This window comes from Macrobrachium rosenbergii, chromosome 30 (genome assembly GCF_040412425.1).
Source record: "Macrobrachium rosenbergii isolate ZJJX-2024 chromosome 30, ASM4041242v1, whole genome shotgun sequence".
NCBI classification, from domain to species: domain Eukaryota; kingdom Metazoa; phylum Arthropoda; class Malacostraca; order Decapoda; family Palaemonidae; genus Macrobrachium; species Macrobrachium rosenbergii.
The window spans coordinates 14687724-14711000 of record NC_089770.1 but is presented as its reverse complement, the minus strand read 5'-3'; the positions used below and the strand labels follow the sequence as shown (position 1 = coordinate 14711000).

The following is a 23277-nucleotide window of genomic DNA, read 5'->3' as shown; positions in this document are numbered from 1 at the left end:
ATAGGTATGTCTAGTCTTCGAGTGTTTACATATGCCTATGTTAGACATAGGTATGTCTGAAGTCTGTTAGTGTTTACATAGGCCTATGTTAGACAGGCATATCCAGTCTTTTATTATTTACATATGCCTATGTCAGACATGCTACTTTTAATGTTTACATAGATCTATGCTAGACATAGGTATGTCCAGTCTTTTATTATTTACATAGGCCTATGTTAGATATAGGTATTGTCTTTAGTGTTTATATAGGCCTATGTTAGATACAAGTATGTCTTAGTCTTTAGCATTTACAAAAGCCTATGCCAGACATAGGTATGTCTAGTCTTCTAGAGTTTACATAGGCCTACGGCAGTCAGATACCACGCAGAAACACATTTAATCATTAAAAAAGGTGAGAAAATTACTTAATAGCTTAATTATTTTATTAGGTACATGAGTACTGTACAGGATTACAATTTTAATATCGTTATTTTTTAATGTCGACTCCAACTAAGAGATTGAAATTCAGGTAACTGGAAAAAACATCAAACGTTATACAATGCGTTTTAAGTGTTCATATCAGCCACACGGCCATATGTGGTGGACATTATCGTACATTATACAAGTTCAGCTTGAAAGTGAACAGCATTACAGACATGCTTTATTTCCATTATGACAAATCATTGTAGATAACAACAGAGTATTTATAATGAAAAATCACTGCAGATAACAACAAAAATATTTATGATGAAAAATCATTGTAGATAAAGAATATTTGTAGTGAAAAATCACTGCGGATAACAACACAATATTTATAATAAAAAATCTTTGCAAAAGAGATAACAACAGAATATTTATCATGAAAAATCATTGCAAAAGAGATGAAAACAGAATATTTATGATGAAAATCATTGAAAAAGAAATAACATATTTATGAATAGTCACCTTGCGAAGAAGGAAATGGACTTTTATTTTCCATATGGGCTTACTTGAGGAAAGCAAGTCCCACATAGCATAGATGACGACAAATAATAATTCACTATTACAATAAGTCATATGGATGCTATAAGAATTTAAAATAAAAGACAATCTGCAGGCATATAATACATCAAAACTCATCGGAACCAACATAGGTATGTCACCAGAATCACTAATATTGGCAGCCGTGAATAAGAGAAATATATACCAAAACTCTCAACAGCACTACAGCTAACAGAAACTAAGCTTTGAAATTACTAGTAAAAGTCTGAAATAATGTCAAACAGCGGGAGGTCGAAATGCAATTGAAAAATGTCAAAGAAAGGAGTTTCTTTTTCAAAGAATATTAACATGAAAGAAAACGGAAGTTGAAAGATGACGAGAGTTCCAAGAAAGAATGGTTATTTTTGAATGCAAAAATGGGTGTGGTAATATATTATCTTTCTAGGTTGACCAACCATGAATATTTCTACAACACACTCGTACAATTAAATTGAGAAATTATAATTAATATAATTAACGAAATTAGAGTAATCTACACTACGAACTATTACTTTCAACAGTAAGAAATACCATTCGTAAACAACGTGAAACTCCAGTTTTGAAATCAATGCCTGACTAATCTTGTATAAAATTGAACACATTTTGTGGACATTTAGGAATAGTGGGTGAATTATATAATTATTTAACGGAAATTAGTCTCCAGGACATATTGCTCTTGAAATTTTTTTTATTAGACGGGTATTAATAATAAAGATTTATTAATATATCCCGGTTCTGAACTCGTTTGCACTGTTAGGCCTATACCAGGCACATCTACTGCACTGTTAGGCCTATACCAGGCACATCACCTGCACTGTTAGGCCTACACTAGGCACATCTGCACTGATAGGCCTATACCAGGCACATCACCTGCACTGTTAGGCCTATACCAGGCACATCACCTGCACTGTTAGGCCTATACCAGGCACATCTACTGCGCTGTTAGGCCTATACCAGGCACGTCAACTGTAACAACTGCAGTTTATGTTATCTATGTTAAAGTAATTAATATCCCTTCATCATTACCATGTCCACTAATTAATTACAGCTACATCATAGTATGTACATACACATTATAATACTGCACTCCAGATATATAAAAATTGACTATGATCGGTTTTTGCTAAACTTCAACCAGTCTTAACAAACAGCACATTAAACCTTCCATAATCCTATATAGCTTGATGATACAAAGTACATAAAACATCACTAATAACCAATTAAAATTGAAAGATAATTGCAGAAATTCTCATTTCAAAAAGTAACATTGGTTCCTAGGACACTTGTAATGGAGAAACTTTCACAAATGGGGAATAACTTCTTACTTAGGTCTAATGTTTTTTACAATCTATTTATACGGTAATGTGAGAACGTGTGTCTCGTCATTGGTTACCTTCTTAATTATAAAACAACTGTACAGGGAGCCCAGTGCTAAGACATGAAGCAAACTTAAATTGTTTGTAGTAAAATTAAACAAAGTTAGATTGTTTATAGTACAGTTAATGAGATCAGTATAGGGCAACCTGGCCATGTGGCTCGGTAACAGCATGAGCTGCTAGCAAGTGTTCTCATTCCCTCCTTGTTTATATATATTTCCTATTTTTGTATATATATTTTGACTACCAATGGCCAACACACAGCTAGTTTTGGAGCGAAGAACAGCAGATGTCAATCTGTTGGGTGCTAAACATGATTCTCCAACAAAGTCTAGCACTGTGAGCTATCCATGTCACATAAGCCGCATTGAGACCATACATGAACGGAACGAGTTTCATTTAGCCTTAATGACTATTAATAAAGCAATTGCAATCCCGTGTGTGCATGTATGTTGTTAATGCAGCCAATAAATGAATAAAGACAATATGAAATGGACAAAATTGATATGCAGGTTGCGAACACAATACTAAAATTCCTTTCAGGACTGTGTCCACTGTTCAAGGATACATAATCATAATTTTTCTAAATGAATATCAGAGCAAAGAATTATTTTAATTACAAAGAATGTTTCTTAATTACACAAGTTAATCTTACCTCCCGGGAGCCGTTTAAATTGATGAATATTTGCTGGAAATATCATGTTAATTATTGTGCAGGCCTGTGACTTTGCAGTCCTCAAAGATGGTAACTTTTGGAGACTTAGCCATTAGTAACCCTTTTTGGGATACAACAAAGACTCCTTTTAATCTTTTCTCCCGAAAAGCAAAGAGAAATAACTTGGATATGGCAGCAGTGAAATACATTAACGCAAAGAAATACACTTTCATATACACAAACCAACCACACACAACTTGCAGATCGCGCAAACCACCTTAGACTTAAAGTCGTGAGATTGCGCAACTGAGTAGATAGATTATGCAGACATTGCACACAACATAATGGAAATTTTTGCATTTAATGTACATGATCAGCACTTGTGTTTATCTGGCAAACGCTACTTGATATCATAAACATTCAGGTAATACTTTTACGTTATGGAATGCAAATTATAGAAAAATATTTAAAGTGAAACGAGATAAAAGTGATTCGTAGATTGTGACACGAGGAAATGGCAACTCCTATGAGCTTTAGTTAATATTCAATAGTACAGTACTGTAATTCACTCCTGTATCATTGTAGATAGCATAAAAATGACCATAAAGCCATGACTGGTCTTAGCCTGCATTTTTTTACTAAGGAGAAAATATTCTTTAGTAAAGAAATCATTACAGAAATACCAGTAATTTTAAACATTTGATTCTGTGGCATCCAAACAGTTTGTGCATTTAACTTCATAATGTGTTAATTATTGTTCATATATATAAATATTATTTTTCCCTGAAACTTATATGTGCCCCTCTTGAAAAATTAATGAACAGAAGCATTTTCCTGTAAATGATAAGGAAAAGTAACATAGGCCTAAGAAAAAAAAAGTCTTTGTAGGGAACCAAATTATTTTTAAGCAATAAGAATATTCCTCGTGGAAATTACGATTATTTTAATTCTTGAGTCCTTTTTGCAAATTTAATTATAGTCATTTTCTCTCCAGACTTTATTCTTTCATTATACAATAATATTTGTTTTGTGGTGTATATATATATATATATATATATATATATATATATTATATATATATTATATATATATATATATATATATATATATATTATATATTATATATATAATTTATATATATTACTTATTTTGACAGACAGCTTTTACTAGCTTTTGTTAATCAGGAAAAGCATAGGCTTATCAGAAATTTAAACCTATGCCAACTATCTCGGAATAGACGTTGATAGAACAGCGACACTAGAATAATAATCACATTGTTTTGGATAAATAATGATTTCTCTTAATTGCTTGCAGTTTGCCCCCTCATCTTTTGTTTGTGGTATGCAGTGGGGTGGAACAATTAATAGCTTACTCTTACTAACCCCAAATTTTAATCCCCACTCACAGACACATTGTTAAATAACTAAAACGCCGATAAATACAATGTCTTAATGCTATAGTTATAGGGTACATTTAACCAGTAACACAAAATGTTATTTATAATTTGTTACTTGAGAGTAAAATGAAAAAATTACGTTTTATAACAATCTGGCTGTGTACTATTGCCATTAGTGTTTAGTTACAAGAACGTCGAACACAAATCATGTAAATTATTTTCTTAACTTGTATTATTTTCAAAACCTGGTGTATCGTCTTTCAAAACACAAGTAAATAAGCACCTCGTAACATTATTGGAAGTACGTAAGAAACAACAGCAATTTTCAACACAACTCTATTTTTTTATTTTTTATTTTTTTGTCATAATGGCTTCATTGAGTATTGAGAAACAACCATTTTGACAGATCTCTATTCAATGGATATTTGACATAGCGACTGGGTTAATGGTGCGGTTACGAAAATTTGTATATAACTCATAATATGAAGAACAGTAAGTGGTAACCTCATCCTACATGGGCCGGTAGTGAAGTAGGCCTACGGCATTGTGAATCATAGGTACATTACCTGTATCATTACAGGTATCATTTACCCGTATCATTAGCTTTAAGGAGACAAGCTGAAGGTTAGGCCAAGAATGGGAATAACTCGTGCGAGAACAATAGCAAGGAATAGAAAGGAAAATTAATAAAAGTTACAATCAGTTATCAGTTGACATGGTGAATATGAACTACATAATTTGCTCGTTGGTATCTTGTTTTAATTAAAATAAATTCAGTATCTCAAAATACAGGCAAAAGAGAAAGCTTAAACAGTGTGAATGATATGCATACGTAAGCAGCAGTTAATAACTTAATCATCACAAAAATATTGCACACTTTTAAAATTATTTGCTTATGCAGAACCTCCATAGCTTTGTAAGGGATTATACCATTTTTTACAGAGTTTTTCAGTAAAACTTAAAAATGCAAACATACTGTTAAAGATGAACAGTTACTTTAGAATAAAGCATTAAGTCAAGTTATGCAGTATGGTACTATTATAAAGGTCCACCATATAACAAGTAAATAGTTAGCCAGACTAAACCTACTACTGTATTAATATTGATTTGTGATGTAGACCAAAGTAGCAATCGGATGTTAAGACTTTTATGCATATTTTGGTTCCTCTTGTAGCTCTACAGTCTACAATTTATTTTACACAGGTTATATTTTCTTGCTGGGTGAAGAGACACATTGGGAAATCACTTACACTTACGTTCATTGCATTGCATATTATTGAAACTCACTCGCCCATTTGCTTACTACTGGACACCTTATTGTGAGATTTTTCTAGACCTAGTTCTCTTTACGATTCTTTTATATAAATTATAAATTTTTACAAGCATATGTTATCTCTCATGCCATGTCTCAATATGACTTTTTGCAACCACTATATTCATATTTAATTACACGTGTTCTTTTTATAATTCTTGGTACTGTATCATGCTTTAGGCCTAGTGCACCTCCAGCTCTGTCAAAGGATTTCAATGTTGATGACCTCTTGTTTTTTATCATGCCTGCTTTTACATACCTTAAATTAACTCCTTAAACTTCTTCATCCTAACACATTTAGGACAGGTATACTGTTTTTTCATTTAACTTCTGACTTAAAAATTTTATTTTGGTATAAGTTTAAACCAGCATAAAAGAGTGACGTAGGCCTACTCTTGCTTATGGTACTACTGGTACTGTACTGTTTTTCTTCCAAAAATAAAACTACGGTGTTTAGCTCTTGGTGATGTTTGTTGTATGTTATTTTCATACATTTGTGCTTCCAGCAAACTTAGTAGGTTCAACATCCGAAAAAAAACTGAAAAAAATCATTAAGTAAAAAAACTCTAATGCAAAAGTTTCACAATTTACCTCTGTCTTAGGCATACAATTTTAAAATGACAGAATTTTTTTTAACTCATTTTACTGAAAAGAGTGAATGATAAATAAATGGAAGTTTCTTCAGTCAGTGTCTGGCTAACCACTCGAGAATCCAGAATTCCATGCCAGACTTTTATCCCTTGAAGAACCTTACCACAGTGCTGGCATAAGACCGGCCTAATCTAAGCTTAAGTAACTGGATGGTATTTTTTATATAAGCTCCTCAATGAAGAACCTTACCACTGTGCTGGCATAAGACCGGCCTAATCTAAGCTTAAGTAACTGGATGATATTTTTTATATAAGTGCCCCCATTAAGATAACATTATAGTTTGAAATTAAATAAATTACAATGGAATGTTATTATACTATTGTACAATGGCCGTATCACAATTAAATTCATGAAAAATACACAAATACAACATTATCTGCATCAGAAACAATTATCATAAGCTTATAATCACATAATTAACAATGTAGAATGTCACATGTTTTGAGTTCATGTGATAAAAAAAATTCTGCTTGAAGACATTTACATAGATAATAATGGAAGTTCGTAAATAGTTAGTCATGGCTATTTACTACTGAAAAACAAGACAAACTGGAACAAGGAAAATAGTATAGATGCAAAAAAACAGCAATTAGGGCATTGCTATTTTCATACACATTTCATTGATTCGTGGCTTTTCCCGTAAGGGAAAGGTGTTGAAATTTAGGCTCTTGGCAAGTTTTATGGGATGAGGTTGCTGGCACCCTGCCCTCCTGCACTGTGGATGGGCCCACCACAGCAGACTAACAACAGTTCACTGAAGTACTACGAAGCAATCATTCTTTGGGGATTAGTTGGTTAGGCAAGGTTAGACCTATAGTCGAGACCTAGTCAGTCCACAAGACATTGTTAGGTCATAGTGTATGTCTGTTGACCTGAGTGGCAAAAATTATCTGAAGTAGGTTACAGCCATGCTAGAAAAGGACATAGGCTATCAACCTCATCCCTAAAAGACTTGCTGAGAACTGGAAGGGGACTGGAAGGCTAAAAAGTTCTGGAACTAGCCACGCCTAAGGTCAAAATGGATATAGGCCAACTGTATACTGTGCATTTATTTTCTCCCAGAAAATCCTATACTATATTAAGTTTTGTGAGCTTGGTCATCAATAATACAACAGCTGTTGCATTGTAACGATATTCTGATTAATCTCAAAGCCATTATTCATACATACAGTAAACTACAGCAAGAGGGAAAGCAGAATTATACAGTACATTGTAGATTGACTAATATCCTTTAGAAAATTATGAATTTCCATATTTTATATTTGCCATATTGCCCATCAACAAAAATTTTCGCATACATGCAGATTTCTGTTTTATCAATTGATATCAAACTGAGTTCCCTTTGACACCCACATTTCTCAGTACCATACAATAAGCCATTTCAGAGTTGCAATGCACTTTTGAAAGGCAGAGTTACATGCATACAGAAATAAACAAACATGTAACTGTAAAGTGAAAAGATATACAGTACTGTATTTTCACCTGAAATTAAAGGAGATTATTAGAGATATTTTAACAGCTTTCAGAATAGTTGCAATATTTTTAAATTATACTTTGTTATTGCCATATCCCAGCAAGTCATTTAACCTGTGGCAGGTAAATTATAAGAGAACCTTGTTAGTGTTATCATTTCTGAACAGACTTTATTTTCATCAAATCTTATACTGACTGACAATCTTTCCAGTTTGACGTTAACAAAGTAACATTCTGTAATGATCTTGTGCAATTCAAAGCACCTACCAAAGAAATTCAATGTTTAATGAATTCACACATTAGCATTTTAAGTTTCTAGTTTTCTCATGAGAGAGATACATACTGTAAAAGGAAATTGTATTCTTAGCAAAGGACTTGATCAACAGCACTGTCATTAATTTATAAACAGAGATATATAAATTTTGGTTCATACGCACAAACCAGTGTCTTCAGTCACACACTTCAAACTGAATCTTGAGGCAATGGTTTGTGTGGTATGAATACCATACCATCAGCACAAAAATATAAACGGCAGTTAAGTACAGTATGTATCCATTGCAGCTGTGTATGTACCCCTGCTGGTAATTAATCTTTAAGTCTACAAACTCTTGTTAAGGAAGCCATATCTCCTAGTCAGTTATCATTAGGATTTTACTGACTGGTTCATTAGCTCGGAAGAATGAACAAAATACCTCCTCCATATTTTTTGCAAGTTTAAAAACACAAAATATTAATTACGATATGTATACTGAAGAAAAACTTTTTATTTCACTTTATATCATATCTGAAACATTTTCCTAATAAGTACTATTTAAAAAAAGGTCTGCAGTACAGTACAGTATATTGTTGTGTCTACATTTGTGAGATATGCAGGCATTGCACATAGGTGATTGGCCCAATTTTTGTTTAGAATTTCTGATGTGCTTTATTTTACCATATTTTACCAAGCACAACCGGCATCAGCTGCTTAGAACTTGAACCAAAACCCAAGAGGTGCTCAGAGTCTAACCCCCAAAAATATTATAAATCAAGATCATATTGCACACATTTTAAAACAAATCAGAGAATAATCATTTAACACACAGGATTGCATGATTATTTAGTGCTGATATGTCAGTGTAGGCAAGTAGAATGGGTTGTTATGGAATATCAATATACAGTACAGAATATTTCATTACTTTTATTTTTCAGGTGCACCTAAGAGCAGTTTATCAAATTGGTGAATACCAACGATACTCTCTCGAATATCGTCAGCACTCATCAGGTACCACAAACAATTATCGAGATTACATAACAAGAACTTGTAATCAGTATATTAACAAAAACAGGTACAGTACTAATATCAACAGTCATGAAGAGAATCTAGGTGTTGGTAATGACTAGGTACAATGTCAGTTCAGTTGCTTACCCACCAGACATCACAAAGCTAAAATTATTACACGAGGGATTCCATAAATGTTGACACTCCTTTTTCAAGTGACGTCATAAATACATTATCAACACTACTACAGGAAAACCAGGTATAAAATGTCCACAGACCTCAAGTGCTATGACACAAACCAGGGAATAAATATTGCACTTATTAAAAACAAAAAAATCTTGTTTCTCCAGTTGAGGAAACCAATGGCATGATCTGGGAATACAGATTCAGGATTTCAGCCTGGAAGAAAATTGAGCCTCAGTGTTCCTACAGAAATGCAGTATAAGAGGAAGATAGGAAGATTTGTAATAAAAATGGCCAAGTAGTGAACCTGTTTACACTGCAGATATAGTTACATCATTTGGTTTTTATTATCAGATGCCACAGTATTATTCCTACGTAACTGAAATAGCCAGAGAGGAAGAATTTGGACACAAAATCACCACAGCCCTTAGATCCCAACATAACCAACATACTTCAGAGTCTCTGCTTTTTAAATTATTTGTAGAATACAAAACTGATAATTAATCACCAGTAATCTCTAGTGTACATTTGTCCTTTTAGGTCAAGGCCTTTCGAATGTCCACAGATACATTAAACATCTTTTATCTAGATCACAACCCCTTTCAGAAATAAGCTATGATCACTAATAATCACTCAAGTGCACTGTAACTTTTGTATAAGGCCATGCTAATCATTCATCTTTGTATAATACTAAAAATACTTTCTGTAAAATTATTGTAACTCTAACTTCCACTTACTATTTGGGAGAGATGTGTTCATGGGTGTTCTCATTACAATCAAAATGTAAAAAAATATGAATGACCACAATGTTATACCATTCAACTAGGGTTCCTCGAGCGTGATACATTTTATTGTTCTTTCAGGTAGCCGTAAGTCGTAATTAGCATGGCTTCTTTATCTGCCCCTTCATATACAAGGAAGATTGCCAATGATAAGCCGAAGGACAGAGTTTTCAAGGCCACTGATAAATATAGCATGTGCAGGACATCCTTATGAAGAAGCTGTAGACAGCAATTAGTGACTTCTGGCTTTAATTCGGGAAGACACACCTGCCACCAGAAACATTCCTCAGAAGACCTGCAACTTGAACTGTTTTTCATTCACGCAAGGACAGGGTTAAATTTGTATTTATCCTTTTCAATACAGACTCAGGTATGGAATTTGCAAAGTTATTTTGTTCCAGCCTAATAATTCATACATAAGTTTCAAATCTGCCTTCATAAACTGACCAGTCCCTTGCCGTGCCTTATGTTGTATGTTGTTCAAGCATGTTACTGGCAGTGACACGTAATGTATTGCACTTCACACATATTACAAATGACTTAGAAGATTGGGAGGCCTTTAAAGCAAACTTCTGATAAATTTTAAGACATTGAAACATTTAACACCTTCGCCTATTGTAAAGTTCCCCTTCTGCCACATCACATTCCTAACTTCTCTGTCCTGTATAACTTTACATTCAAAGAGCCTAGGTAACAGAAGCACTCTCAATAAGATTAAGGTTAGGAATGGTTATGGAAAGCAAGTTAGTCTTAAGTATCTGAGGTCCAAAGATATATAACTTGATGGGCATTCTAGTCATGTCAAGATCATGATAATTTAGTTTTCAGTGGGATATGTGTAAGTGTTAAAGACCTGAAATTGGCACTTGCTTTGCAATTCCCAAGTTGCAAATAGTTTCTTTTGTCAGTTTTACCCTGTGTCTGAGAGATAATCTGTGGATCAGCTTCATAACTAATCTTGATTAAAAGAAAATTTTTATAATAAAGGTATGACTTGTTAAGTGAAAGCATCCTCAAAATGTATTTCAAACACTGCAGAGGTTTGTTTGATCAGGGCACATAAAAAATGCATACCTAAACATGTACCATACTCCTTAAACATAACTATACACAATTAAATGTTTATTTATATAATTCATTATCTGCATATTACAGTGTAATGCTTTTTCCCATAGTGGCATGTTCAAAACAGGGATTGTTAGAAAAAGGGCATTTAAAGGGATAGCAGTGAACAGTACTGTACCAGTATTGTACTCAATGCACAGCAGTGAAATTAGGGACCGTGTTGCATTAAAAGAAATTCTAGTTTGATTTATTAATTCACAAATTGCCAAATTCGGTACGCAAACTGTTTTCCTTATCTTGGAAACTTTCCATAGATTTCATAGAAAAGCAAGGATTGTTAGTCTATGAAAATCACCAAGATTAAATCCTTAACTCCCGTACAACTGGTCCAGAGATTTTATTCTTAAAATGGAAAAAAATAATAATTGTATATTATTCTGCATACCACAGCTTCATACAAATTTATTCATTGCATCAAATAGAAATGCTGAACATTCAGAACTTTATACAAATTTATTCATTGCATCAAATAGAAATGCTGAACAGTCAGACAATTCATTAAGGAATGTGTGTGAGGGAAAATTAATATTTGTCTTTGAAGGGAATTAGGACATTCAGTACAGTGTTCCTACATGGTTTTGCAAGGTGTTTGTTATGTATCCAAACCATAAGTAGGTTTGTTATAACCCTAAGCCCAAATAGTACAGTTTTTAGCTATAGGTTATTCTTTCTGTACTGAGAAATGACACTCACATTATAGTCTTAATTTGTTTTCATCATCAGATTGTTCTTACTAAAGATAAATATTCTACAGCTTGTTGTTTACAATGTTTTGTGTGCACATATACTGTACTGTACTAAATTGCTTTTGGTGCAGATGCATATATAAACATACTTTATGCACAGTACTTGAGAGGTTAGTTTAGGGCTATGCGTAAAGTTACATTAAGCTTACACTCAATAATTCTTCTATTGATTTTAGTAAGGAATGTTTATGAATGTTCATAATAGTGATTTTGGTCAGCTTTCCCTAATACATATTTGGAGACTTGTATATTCTACTTGAAACAGACACACATCAATATCAGGACAGTTGTCAGTTGGCATGAGACACAAGGTTTACTATTATTATTCAAAAGATAAACCCTTATTCATATGGAACAAACCTACAGGAGCCATTGACTTGAAATTCAGACTTCAAAAGAATATGTTCATTTGAATGTCCCAAACCTTGAAATTTACATTATCTTTGGAATTAATTGCTTTTTTCTAATTAACATAGCAATCCTTCTCAGAAACTGAATATAAAATGGCCTAGAGTGCAAATTTAACCTCAAAATAGCAACAGACTTAAACATTCACTTATACAGTACAGAAAAAGTGGGAAGCATCAGTGCTCTAGGCTTACTACTAATTTTAGAACATATATACAGGCAGTGACTCGCTGTTACGTGTGTTATCTTTAGGGCAATATATTTTTGCTTATACTTTAAGCAACTCTCAGGATATGCTTGGTAGAATCACAAAAGTTAATGAACTTTTCCAAGTGAGAATTCCACATGGGCATATTTTCCTCTTGTTATTTTATGTACTAAATGTACAAATGATTTGTGTACCTACAATTTTATTTACATTTTACTTGATTAATTTTAAAATGGTATTAGTCTGTGGCTTTGGTTAATACTGTCTTTAAATTCACTTGTAATGTTTTTTCTGACTGTGACACCCTATTTCTCTGTATTCTGTTCCCAATTGTTACTCATAATTTTTTAAGAATACTTGCAATTACCGTTTGGTTTGTTTCACACATCACTAATTCGTGTACTATTTGAAATACTGTACTTAAAACAATTCTACTGTAATGGTCTCTCTCTTTAGTGACACCTTGTCTATTCTATTCCAAAAATATTGACTAAACTCGCTTAACTAAAATCACTTAATATTAGTCAATCTCTTCTCATATTTCCAGAAATCACCATTAACAAATGGTCAGAGATTTGCGTTTTCAATTAAGGTCCTGTAATGATTAGAAATTATTTTAATATTGCTGTAGTTGTTTGCTGTTCTCTCCTTCAGTACATTTTTGTGCTCTTGAATATTGTGGAATGCTGAAGCCATTGCTTTTGCAAATCTACATTTGAATGGTAGTCTGCACAACATGAAAATGAGTTTTTGTGAGAGAGGGAAGGGAGGGAAATAAGGGGGCAATTTTTGAAAGAGAGTGAGAGATAGAAAGAGGGGGAAAATGGGACCTTTTTAAGAGATAGAGCAATAGAGTCTTTTGTTTTATCAAAGAGTTGACACTAAAAAAAAAAATCCTCAGACACTTTTTGTGCAAGAAGTCAGTGCTGAAGAATATTAATTTAGTGGTGATGAGAAAGATGATAAATTGTTTTTCTGGGACACCATTACAAAGTAGAGAAAAAAAGAATGAAGAAATACAGCTGCTCGGAAAGCATGCTACTGGTACTGTATAAAAAAATCCACATTGAATATGCGCAGCACAGTAATGGTTTACAGTATTTAGGAATGTAATAATTACACCTTCCAACTGGGCACAGACCAGGTAAGAGTAAAACTCCCAAAACTACTACATGACCAAGTCTAAAATGATACATTATTCTATGGCCCATATCTTTCTTGCCTTACAAGACCTTTCATTTCCTTGGCCCTCTAGGCTATGCCTTACTTTGTACTTCAGTAGCCCCACACCCATGCGAAATTTATAATTCGTGGTTGTTTCATGATAGCACAGAGTAGGTGTTACCCACTGTAACTTTACTTCACATTAATCTGTAAAAAAAAAAATTCATATTGAATATTTTTCTGACTAGTTTGAGTACTTTTCGTACTAAATTCAAGAGATTGTCAGGAAATCATAATTTTGTTTTTATAGTAGGTAATTCTACTTCCATGTAAGGTTCAGTACAGTACATCAGTGTGCTGTGAAAGAAAAACAATTTTTATTTCCAAATATTTTTCTATCCTTTGTACTTCCAAGAGTCCAGGATTTCAAAACAAATTAATTCCAATAACATATATATCAGTTACACATGAGATTCTGATTTATGTACAAAGGGAACAAAGACTAAAGACTGACTTTCTCCAGATGAAGTTTTAGATGGAGGAGAAAAAGAGGAAGGATGAGAATCTTTCTTGGTCTTAAGAAATGATGAAAATTAATTTAAAATAACATATGTATATATATAAAAAGGCACAGCTTAAACAGCTGCTTGCGGAAGATCTTGACATAAAATCATATATGATGTAACATCCCTATCATAAACCAAACTCTAAAGCAGAAGGCTGTCCCTTCTCCATCAGATGTTTACTTATCTTGAAAACTTTGTCTCTCACTAACCCCTAAGCATTACCATTCCTACAAAAATTGCAATTGAGTCAAACAAAATTGCAACATGAATTCATCAGACAAGAATGAACAAAGTGCCTGGAGAATTACACCTTTCATTTATATACCATATAACCTACTGCACAATGAACACATCACTATTAAACCATGACTTAAATTCTAAATGACTTCAACTGGATGAAAACATGCTAAAAAATATATGGTTATGACTATATATATATGTATGGTATGTATATATATATATATTTATATATGCTTCAGTACATATAATATATTAAGGAATGTATGAAAAATCTATACTCTTAAAACTTCTACACGGTGCATATGCTTCCCCACAAGGAAGTTTACAACCAAACCTTGTTGACTCCAAAGCACCTGCTCGAACTTGGTTCTTGTTTACCAGCTGCCACATTATTTATTGCCACTTTTAATATGATACACAGGGGGGCAAAGCATCTTTTTGTTACGTTCCTTCGTGCAAGAGCATACCCACATACACTGTACGACTAGAGTGATGACTGAGGTGGTCTGAGTATTGCTAATTAGGCAGATCTATATATATATATATTTGTGTTGCGACAGCAATGAGGAAATGAACCGAGAGAACATTCAAATTGCACAAAAAAAATGTCATAATGACACGACACAGCAAGGGTTTCATAACGTACTCAAGTAGTAAATTATACGCGAAATCAAAGCCATAGTATTTGTCTAACGATGTACAATGCCAGCATTTTGTACACAAAATGGATTAGTAACACTATCCCAATTAGCATATCATCTTTGTTGATAAAATGCAACCACCCACACACACACTTCCATTCATACACTACAGAGATACGAAAAGAAACCAGTATTCATGGCGCAACACTGAGACAATGGTATTGTGTGCTGAGGTATCTTAAACAGTAATAACAATAATAAATAACTCGACATTAAAGAACCAAGATGAATACTTTTAAATGCAGCCACTGGGGTGAATCAATGTGCTTTGAACAGTATAATGCACCAGTTGCCATTCTCTCTCCATACACACACGCACACACTTCTAGGAAAAATCAGCACAATATAGATATGAGGCACGATATAAATTTCAGGGAAAGTGGGAGGAGGGAAAAAGGGGATAGTCATCCACTAAAACATATCTCAGGGTGTTTACAAATAGGGTATAGAGAAAGGGTTACCCTCCCTGGTACGTGGAGGGGGATAGAGAAAAAATGTCAAAATTTAATGAAGCCAAATCCTTTGAATGGCTTTTAAGAAATAGAGCCAGTAACATGCAATAATTACATTTATAATCTCTATACAGTATTTTATTACAGGATGAAGACATACAGTGATATACTCATCAAGCTCCGAAATATTTGATTCACATCTTACAACCTACAATTTCTACTCGTCGGTTCATGTTTTCTCTGTGATACGTGGGACTCTCATTTTTATCTTAAACTACTGTGGAATGCCACTTGTTTGTTCTCTCACTCGTACCAATGTTTATCTTTTTACAACTTTTGATAATCACTCTTTAATTTCTTACAAGGTCCTGTACAGCACTGGAGGGTCAGTTAATGGAATGAAATCCTAACTTTGACAAACTGGAATCAGTCAGTAGACCAAATGATTTAGCTAGTAATAAATATTCTCCTAAAAATACCATAGGTTTAGAGGTGGATGTTAGTAAAATATTCTATAAATTACTCTCTGTGCAAAGTATCTTGTATAATTAATTACTGGTTGAAAACTGTATTTTTACAACTTTACATGTTACGTGCCTTACTGTCGTTTTGCAGTGTCGCTAAATAAAATTATTCAGGAAAGTTTTATAGTACAGTACAGTATCTATATTCTGCACATTCTCATATAAAAAATTTTCTAAGGCCCAAAATAATTGTAAATTATTTCTTAAAACTAACCTCACATATAACAACAGAGCATTTGATCATGTTCATGCAGGTTTGTGTTGATTGTTTATGTTTTGTGTAAAAGATCAACTTCCTTCTGTAACAAGAATTTGCTAATGATATAAGTGAGAGTTAATACAATAAATTAAATCATACAGGTAATTACAGGTTAAAAAAATTTAAGCTTGCAAGTAACACTCAAAATCTAAGTCATGGTTAATGAGTTATCAGAATCTGTTGGTAATGATGATTCCCATTCAAAATTTTCCTTGTCAGTTTAAATAAACCACTGAATCTTTTTTGTTTCATGACTTTGTTGAATTTATTTTTGTACATTAATTCATTATTATTATTAATTCTACATCGACTCATTATTATTATTATTACTGTACATGTATTAACATTTTTTGCATCAGAATTTTCCATACACAACGCTGAATATGTAATGAGTTCTCTCTACTTCCTGCTATCTTATCCACTCAGGTGTCTAAATTCTCATCTGGTACAGTCTTAACATGTTCTGTACCCCTTCTCTGTGACTTTCTACACCTTCCCACTGTTCATAGTCACACTTATATACTTTAAAATCTACAAAGTAACGCATCAGCTTACAGACCTCAGCCTAGTTGATATTTGTATGTATCAGCTAAATTATTATCATTTTTTTCCTATCCTACCATCTTGGATACGATAAATTTTTAGATATACCTCTTAAATTGAAGACGTATAAGTACTGGTTAGTTCAGGTTACACGCTATGTGGAAATCCTGTTAGCTATTAGGTATCTACAAAATGTTCAAGCACAGGGTCTCTGTTACTTAAGACTTTGTTACTTATCCGAAAGGCCAGACCCCCGAAGCATATCTAAGTTGAGGTATGTCTTATGATCTTCCCTAGTTGTCCTATGATCAAACCAACTGAAAGACTTTATATAAACCATTCCTTTTATCCATCTATCTCCTTTATGCTGTATACTATATATACTGTACTTTTGTATCCTGACGGCAGTGTTCAAAGTAAACAAGCAAAGTGGTGGTCCTTCACATGTTCATGAAAAAACAATGTTTAGTTCAAATAATTTTTTATACAAAAAAGCATGAAATTATGTTCTCCTGATTCTGTCATACAATACCAATTATGAAATAATTTTTCCTGGGCTACTGCACACGTTTTACACGAGTGAAATTTGCTGATAACAGACTCTCTAGCAGCTTTGAAGACTGAGTTATCTAAGTGCAAAAAAAAAGATAAATGGGCCATTCATTTTTTTAAGCCATCAATGGTAGAGTTACCAGTCTGACAAAAATTGTCACTACACTTGTAAACTGCAAGCCAAACATTTTATTCAATCATCATTATATACAAGAGATAGCTTTACTTTGCCAGAATTGAGAGTAATTCAGAAATAAGATAAAAGAAATTACCTGGCTTTTTCTTAATAAGACTTCATATGAACACAGAGGCTAAAATAACCACAACCTACTGAGTGATTCCAGTCATTACTTTCATATAAAACCCCATTTCAATTGCAAAATCTCCTATGAGAATCTTGATGACTAGGCGAGTTCTACAACAACAATCAGAAGGAATCAATCTTCTGTTCTTCTACGAATTTTTTTTTATTAAAAAAAGAAAGGCACAAAACAAAAATAAGGATCTGTGTTGGCGCTGGTTGCATCATCTATCACGACATACTTGAATAACAATGGTGTGTCCTATTTCACGGTCAAGTTTTCCGTTAACTGCAGCAACGAAGTTTCCTTATCAAATGCAGCAAAAACTGTATTCTCTGTTAACCGTAGTGCATAAAGAAAAGATCTTATTGCTGAACTGAGAAGAAATGATTAGATATGAGCATCAGAATACACTGCATTATTGCACCCAGGATGCTGGCACCCACAGTGGTTCTGTTTCCACTTTGTTTATGGCAGAGACCAGACGCTCAAAGGCAGAAGACAATTCGTCATTTACTATGATTTCGTCAAACCAGTGAGAATAGTGGAACTCAATTCTTGCGGCCGCTTTCAGCATGCCTTTGAACTCTTCTTCCTGAAATACAAAAAACATTTTTAAAATTCTGGATCATCACCAACTGAAATTTCAAAAACCACTTGATTAGTAGACATGTAAAAGAAACATTTTGCTGTAGTATATGCTCTTGTGTTACTTCAGTTGTAGACTAAGAACATGATACTGTCACAGTACATGCCTCTACTACAACAGTATCTCAAATGAATCGTCAAAATCAAACTGACCAAAGTTAACCAAGAAGTTTTCAAGACCCCTCTCAACATGAACACAAAAACCAGTTTACAGTATTAGCCATTTTATATTCACCAGTATACCTACCCAATTTATACTCGCCAATAAAACAATTAACATTACGCTCCCAACAACAGATCCAGACTACAAATCTTGCGCTCCCCAAAAAAATGCCCCGCAGATCAGATACTAACCGTAAATCCTCTCGAATTATTTTCGTCGAATGTTGACCGCGCATGCGCTGCCTGTCTTGTTTCCTTGAGCACGGCTAGGGTAGGAGGCTTGATGTATATCACGTATGGTTTGAACTCTGCTGTTCTCAGGTACTTGAGAGCCTAGCAATTAATAAGAAAATTTATTTTGTTAAGAGGGAATAATAATAATCATCCCACTAACTTCGTACATCCTTGTTTGAGGTTATACATTATTGTCATTGCAGTTGTCAGCATGATTAATAATAATATTATTAATGTCTAAAAAACAAAATTAAACTGATTCCCTTACCTGGTAATGAGGAGTAATCAACACTACATATCCTGCATTGATCATTGATTTGAGGTTAACAGAAGAAGTGCCATACAGATGACCCTTGAACTCCCCATGTTCCACTAACGTTCCGGAAGCTGCCTCTTCCTCCAGTTCGTCTCGGCTAACGAACTGATAGTCTCTGTTGTTCACTTCACCAGGTCTTGGTGGCCGAGAAGTCACTGAATGTTAAAAAAAAACATTAACAGTGAGGCTCGCAAGATTAGCAATGCTGACTGTATCAATAACAGATCTGTTTAGCTCTTACTACACTAAAGTAAAAACCTGCATATGAAAATCCAGCAAAAAGAAAGCCATCTAGGGACAAATCATTCAAAGCCTCTCATTTTTTTTTTTTTAAAGACAATGAAACTTAACATACTGTTAACATTAACAATATCTGTTACTGTGACAGATACTGTCTGTTGAATGCACTGATTGGCATGGAAAAGATATTTCTTTACCAAGTTGTTTGTTCATAAAGCTGAAATCACCAAGGGAAAAGATCATTCTCACTGAAACAAGATCTTACTTGGAATAGGTGTGCGGAATTTACTGGGATCCAGGGCCATTACTCTTCGCTTCAGCTCATTCCTACCAACGCCTGGAGGACCAATGAGAACAACCGGACGAGGAAGACCTGGTCGAGGATAGAGACGTGCCACTTCTTCATAAGTTGGTACCTCCTCCCGGTCGAAATCCTCACTTTCAGATGCATCGTATATTATTTTTTTTACTTTCGGTGACGGTTTACAACTTGGTGACTTAGGAAGGATTCCTATAAAAAGACAGAAAGAAAATTAAGTTCCTATTCAAGACACTTTTCCCATTCTGGTAAAACAACACTAATGTACGACAAAGGTCTTAGTCGTAAATTTCTTAGTATGTCTGTAGTACATAAAACTAATAATCACTTAAAATAATTTTATTTAATGTAAGTACATCAAAAGCTGAAAAGCAGTGTCTAGATGTCCTGGAATGTGGGGAAAGTTACCAAATTTAGGGCTGTGAGAACACAATTAGTCCAGCTCATACCTTTGTTGAACAAAACCTCCAGTGAATTTATATCAAAGTTTGCATTAAAATCACAATATCACAAAGAACTATTTTTAAATTTGTATTGAGTAGTCTTTAATATCATAATAAATTACATATACACTGACATTATCATCATTTTTACAAGTGGTTTAATGATACACCCATCATTAGTTCTTAAATGATAAGTGATTGGTTTCAATCCAATGCAACATGTGGTGTGTAAATTCATTACATTTTTATTATTAATTTTTCCCAAAAAATTTTCACTTACTAGAAGAAAATGGTTTCATAAAATTTCATAATATATATAGTGGTATATGTGAACTTTATCCTTTGCCATTTTGATTATTTCTGTCATATTTCACAAGAAGCATATTAGATTTTTGCAAAATAGCTAACAGAAAATTCTTCATATTTTCAGGTATCAACTGCATGTGCTGGCAAGTGAAAACTGTTAAATTGATGTCCATCTGTATACACATTAAACTGTGGCAAGACTGCCTAGCAAGTATCATTCAGGAGGAACAACATGCTTTTGGTGATGAAACCTCCATTCTCAAGATAATCTTTAGTAATATCAACCAGAGAATGGATCAAACAGTTCTGGTAAGGACAAATGACCCAGTCAACAAACAAACAAGCTTAGAATGTAGAAGAAAAATCTCCCTGTCAGCTCCTCCATTTACCTGTGCTTGTATATAAGAACTCCCAGGCAAAATTGGGTCACAGCAATCCCTGTTCATAAGACACCAGTCATCCCAATTAAATCTGAAGAGTATGAAATACCAGCAATAAACATGAAAAGCAAACTAAGTCAAGTACAAGGACTCACTTTGTCCATTCGCCGCCTGTTCCTGACGCTGAGCAAGGATTCTTCTTTCTTGGAGCTGCCTGGATGGAATCAAACCAGCTCGCATATTACGGTCCCCTTCTCTTCTCGCTTGCCACCTGAAGACAAAACGAATAACCAGATATGGTACAGGAAATAAAAACTACTTATTGTAAGACAAGTATACCGTATAAAAAATCCTCATGCTTGGCAACTAAAACATTAGTAGAAGCTTCTACAGGACCAAATATCACAACTTTCCTTTAAGCTTTCATTTAAAGTTCTCCTTGTGGGACAAAAGCTTAAACCTCGCCCAGTGGGAAGAAACTTTAGTAAGGTAAAAAATTAAACTTCTGTCACTGGAAAGATCTACACTGCTTATGAGTAATGTAACAATAATGCACTCACCAGTAGGGATCCTCTTGGGTTACAATATGAAGGATATCATGTTTTTTGAAAGGTAGTCCAGCTTCTTTACAGGGGATATGCTTATCTTCCTTAGGGTTATAATCAAAATAGGCACGAACTCTGACCTTGCTCTCTCGCAGGTGCGCTGATGACCCAGCAGGGAGTAATTTGAAAGTTATGGTACCTTCGGCTTGCATCTGTGAAAAGTTCAAGATGAAGATATATTTAGAAAGGACTACTAGAAGATCAATAAAGAAATTCTGCATTAATGTAATACTGAAAATAAGTTAATGGAGGACATGTTCTCAACTTTCACATGAATAATTCATAAATTAAGGAAGTGGTATTTCCTGGATTGAAATTAACTGGTTTCAGCAAAATTCTTGACACACTACTGCAATTGGAACCTCAAAAGTTCAAGCAAAGATGCAATGCATTACTACTCTATAATAAATCTCCATGCATTTTATAATTACTTAATTTTTATATATTTACTAATAGAATTTTTATATTTTCTTTTCTAATAACTCATTTCTTCTCTCTGTATTTCCTATTACCTTCTGTTACTTCTCTCAAATGAACACCATTATCTTTGGAAGCTTGAATTTCAAGTCCATGGCCCTTGTGGGCATGTTCCATATGAATACGGTTTATCTTCTGAATAATAGTAATAACAATAACATTAAGAACTTAAGATAAACTCCTGAAAACAAACAAAAGTTATGTCAACACCCTCGCTATCATCATTAAACACAACATGCAACATACTTACTAAAATTTTAAGCACATCATTTGGCGTTTTGCCAACAACATTTAAATTGTTCACTTCCTGAACTTCATCTCCAACATGTATGAGGCCAGACCGGTCGGCTGCTCCACCATGCATTATCCGTGCAATAACGATAGCACCAGTTCGGTCATCTTGTTTGATTGTGGCTCCCTGTGAATTGTAAATTATGCCAATATGATTATTCTACTCTCATGAAAAGTAATTTTAAATCTACACCTATTATATTTTATTGCACAAATTGTTTCTACATACCCAAATGTTCACTTACATTTAAGAAAACTACTTAAGTAGGCAGCAACTGAATAAGCTTGGATGGATGTTTAAATTCAAATATGACAGCAGTTTCTAAGTCCAAAAAGTCTGAAATTTATATTGGTTTTTTCTTCAGCTAAGTACAAAATACTGTTTACTGCATGATGACTTCAGGATGAAGGGCAGGTGATGTATACCCACTGGCAATAATGTTAAGTGACTTTACTTCATACCATAGATTGCCAAAAAATACAAAATCTGAATACTGCACAGAAATATCCATTCAGTAAAAAAAAAGGTAACCCAACTCAATTACAGCAAGCCCTAAACATTAGGAGAGTTTACCAGAGTATAATATGCACAGAATGAATTAATTAATTATACTGTAAAACACTTTGATTTGACCTACTAGCCAAAATTCTCAGCTCAAACAGGCCCAGCCCAAAGGATCACTGTACAGTGATGTTATCATATATGTCAGTAGGTCCACATTATATTTTGTAGTATAATAAGTTATAGTGTGTTTTTGTATAGCAATAAAATATTTTTAAAAATTTCAAAATAAATAAATATCATTACTATGCTTACAATATATTCCTTTTAACAAATAATTACAATACTTTAGATAGAACACTCTAAGATCATTTTTAAAAAATTCAGTATAAAACAATCACAATGCTCATATACAGTTCTCATTTATGGTCTTCAAATGTTACACAGACAGAAGGGCAGTAGCAAGGCTATCCAGT

The 23277-nt window shown here is 33.7% G+C and overlaps 1 protein-coding gene and 1 long non-coding RNA gene across 8 annotated transcripts in view; one reads left to right on the top strand and one right to left on the bottom strand.

Annotated features, from left to right (window-relative positions):
- LOC136855074 (uncharacterized) overlaps positions 1-12333 on the top strand; it is a 130251-nt gene extending 117918 nt beyond the window's left edge. Inside the window, exons 1-3 of one of the 2 annotated variants that reach the window (XR_010857880.1) lie at positions 3327-3454; positions 9054-9190; positions 10170-12333. This is a non-coding gene — a long non-coding RNA (uncharacterized lncRNA). Of the gene's footprint in view, positions 1-3326; positions 3455-9053; positions 9191-10169 lie in introns of those variants that run through there. The other variant, XR_010857881.1, reaches the window with a different exon arrangement.
- Positions 12334-14113: 1780 nt separating this feature from the next.
- metro (membrane palmitoylated protein 7-like protein metro) overlaps positions 14114-23277 on the bottom strand; it is a 40598-nt gene continuing 31434 nt past the window's right edge. For all 6 annotated transcript variants that reach the window (XM_067131856.1, XM_067131859.1, XM_067131858.1 and 3 more), the window contains 7 exons: positions 22259-22426; positions 21487-21683; positions 21082-21197; positions 19744-19989; positions 19191-19393; positions 18881-19021; positions 14114-18473 (listed from right to left, as the gene is read on the bottom strand). In XM_067131856.1, coding sequence (XP_066987957.1) covers positions 18297-18473; positions 18881-19021; positions 19191-19393; positions 19744-19989; positions 21082-21197; positions 21487-21683; positions 22259-22426 — 1248 coding nt within the window. In that variant the 3' untranslated portion in view covers positions 14114-18296. The remainder of the gene's footprint in view (positions 18474-18880; positions 19022-19190; positions 19394-19743; positions 19990-21081; positions 21198-21486; positions 21684-22258; positions 22427-23277) is intronic.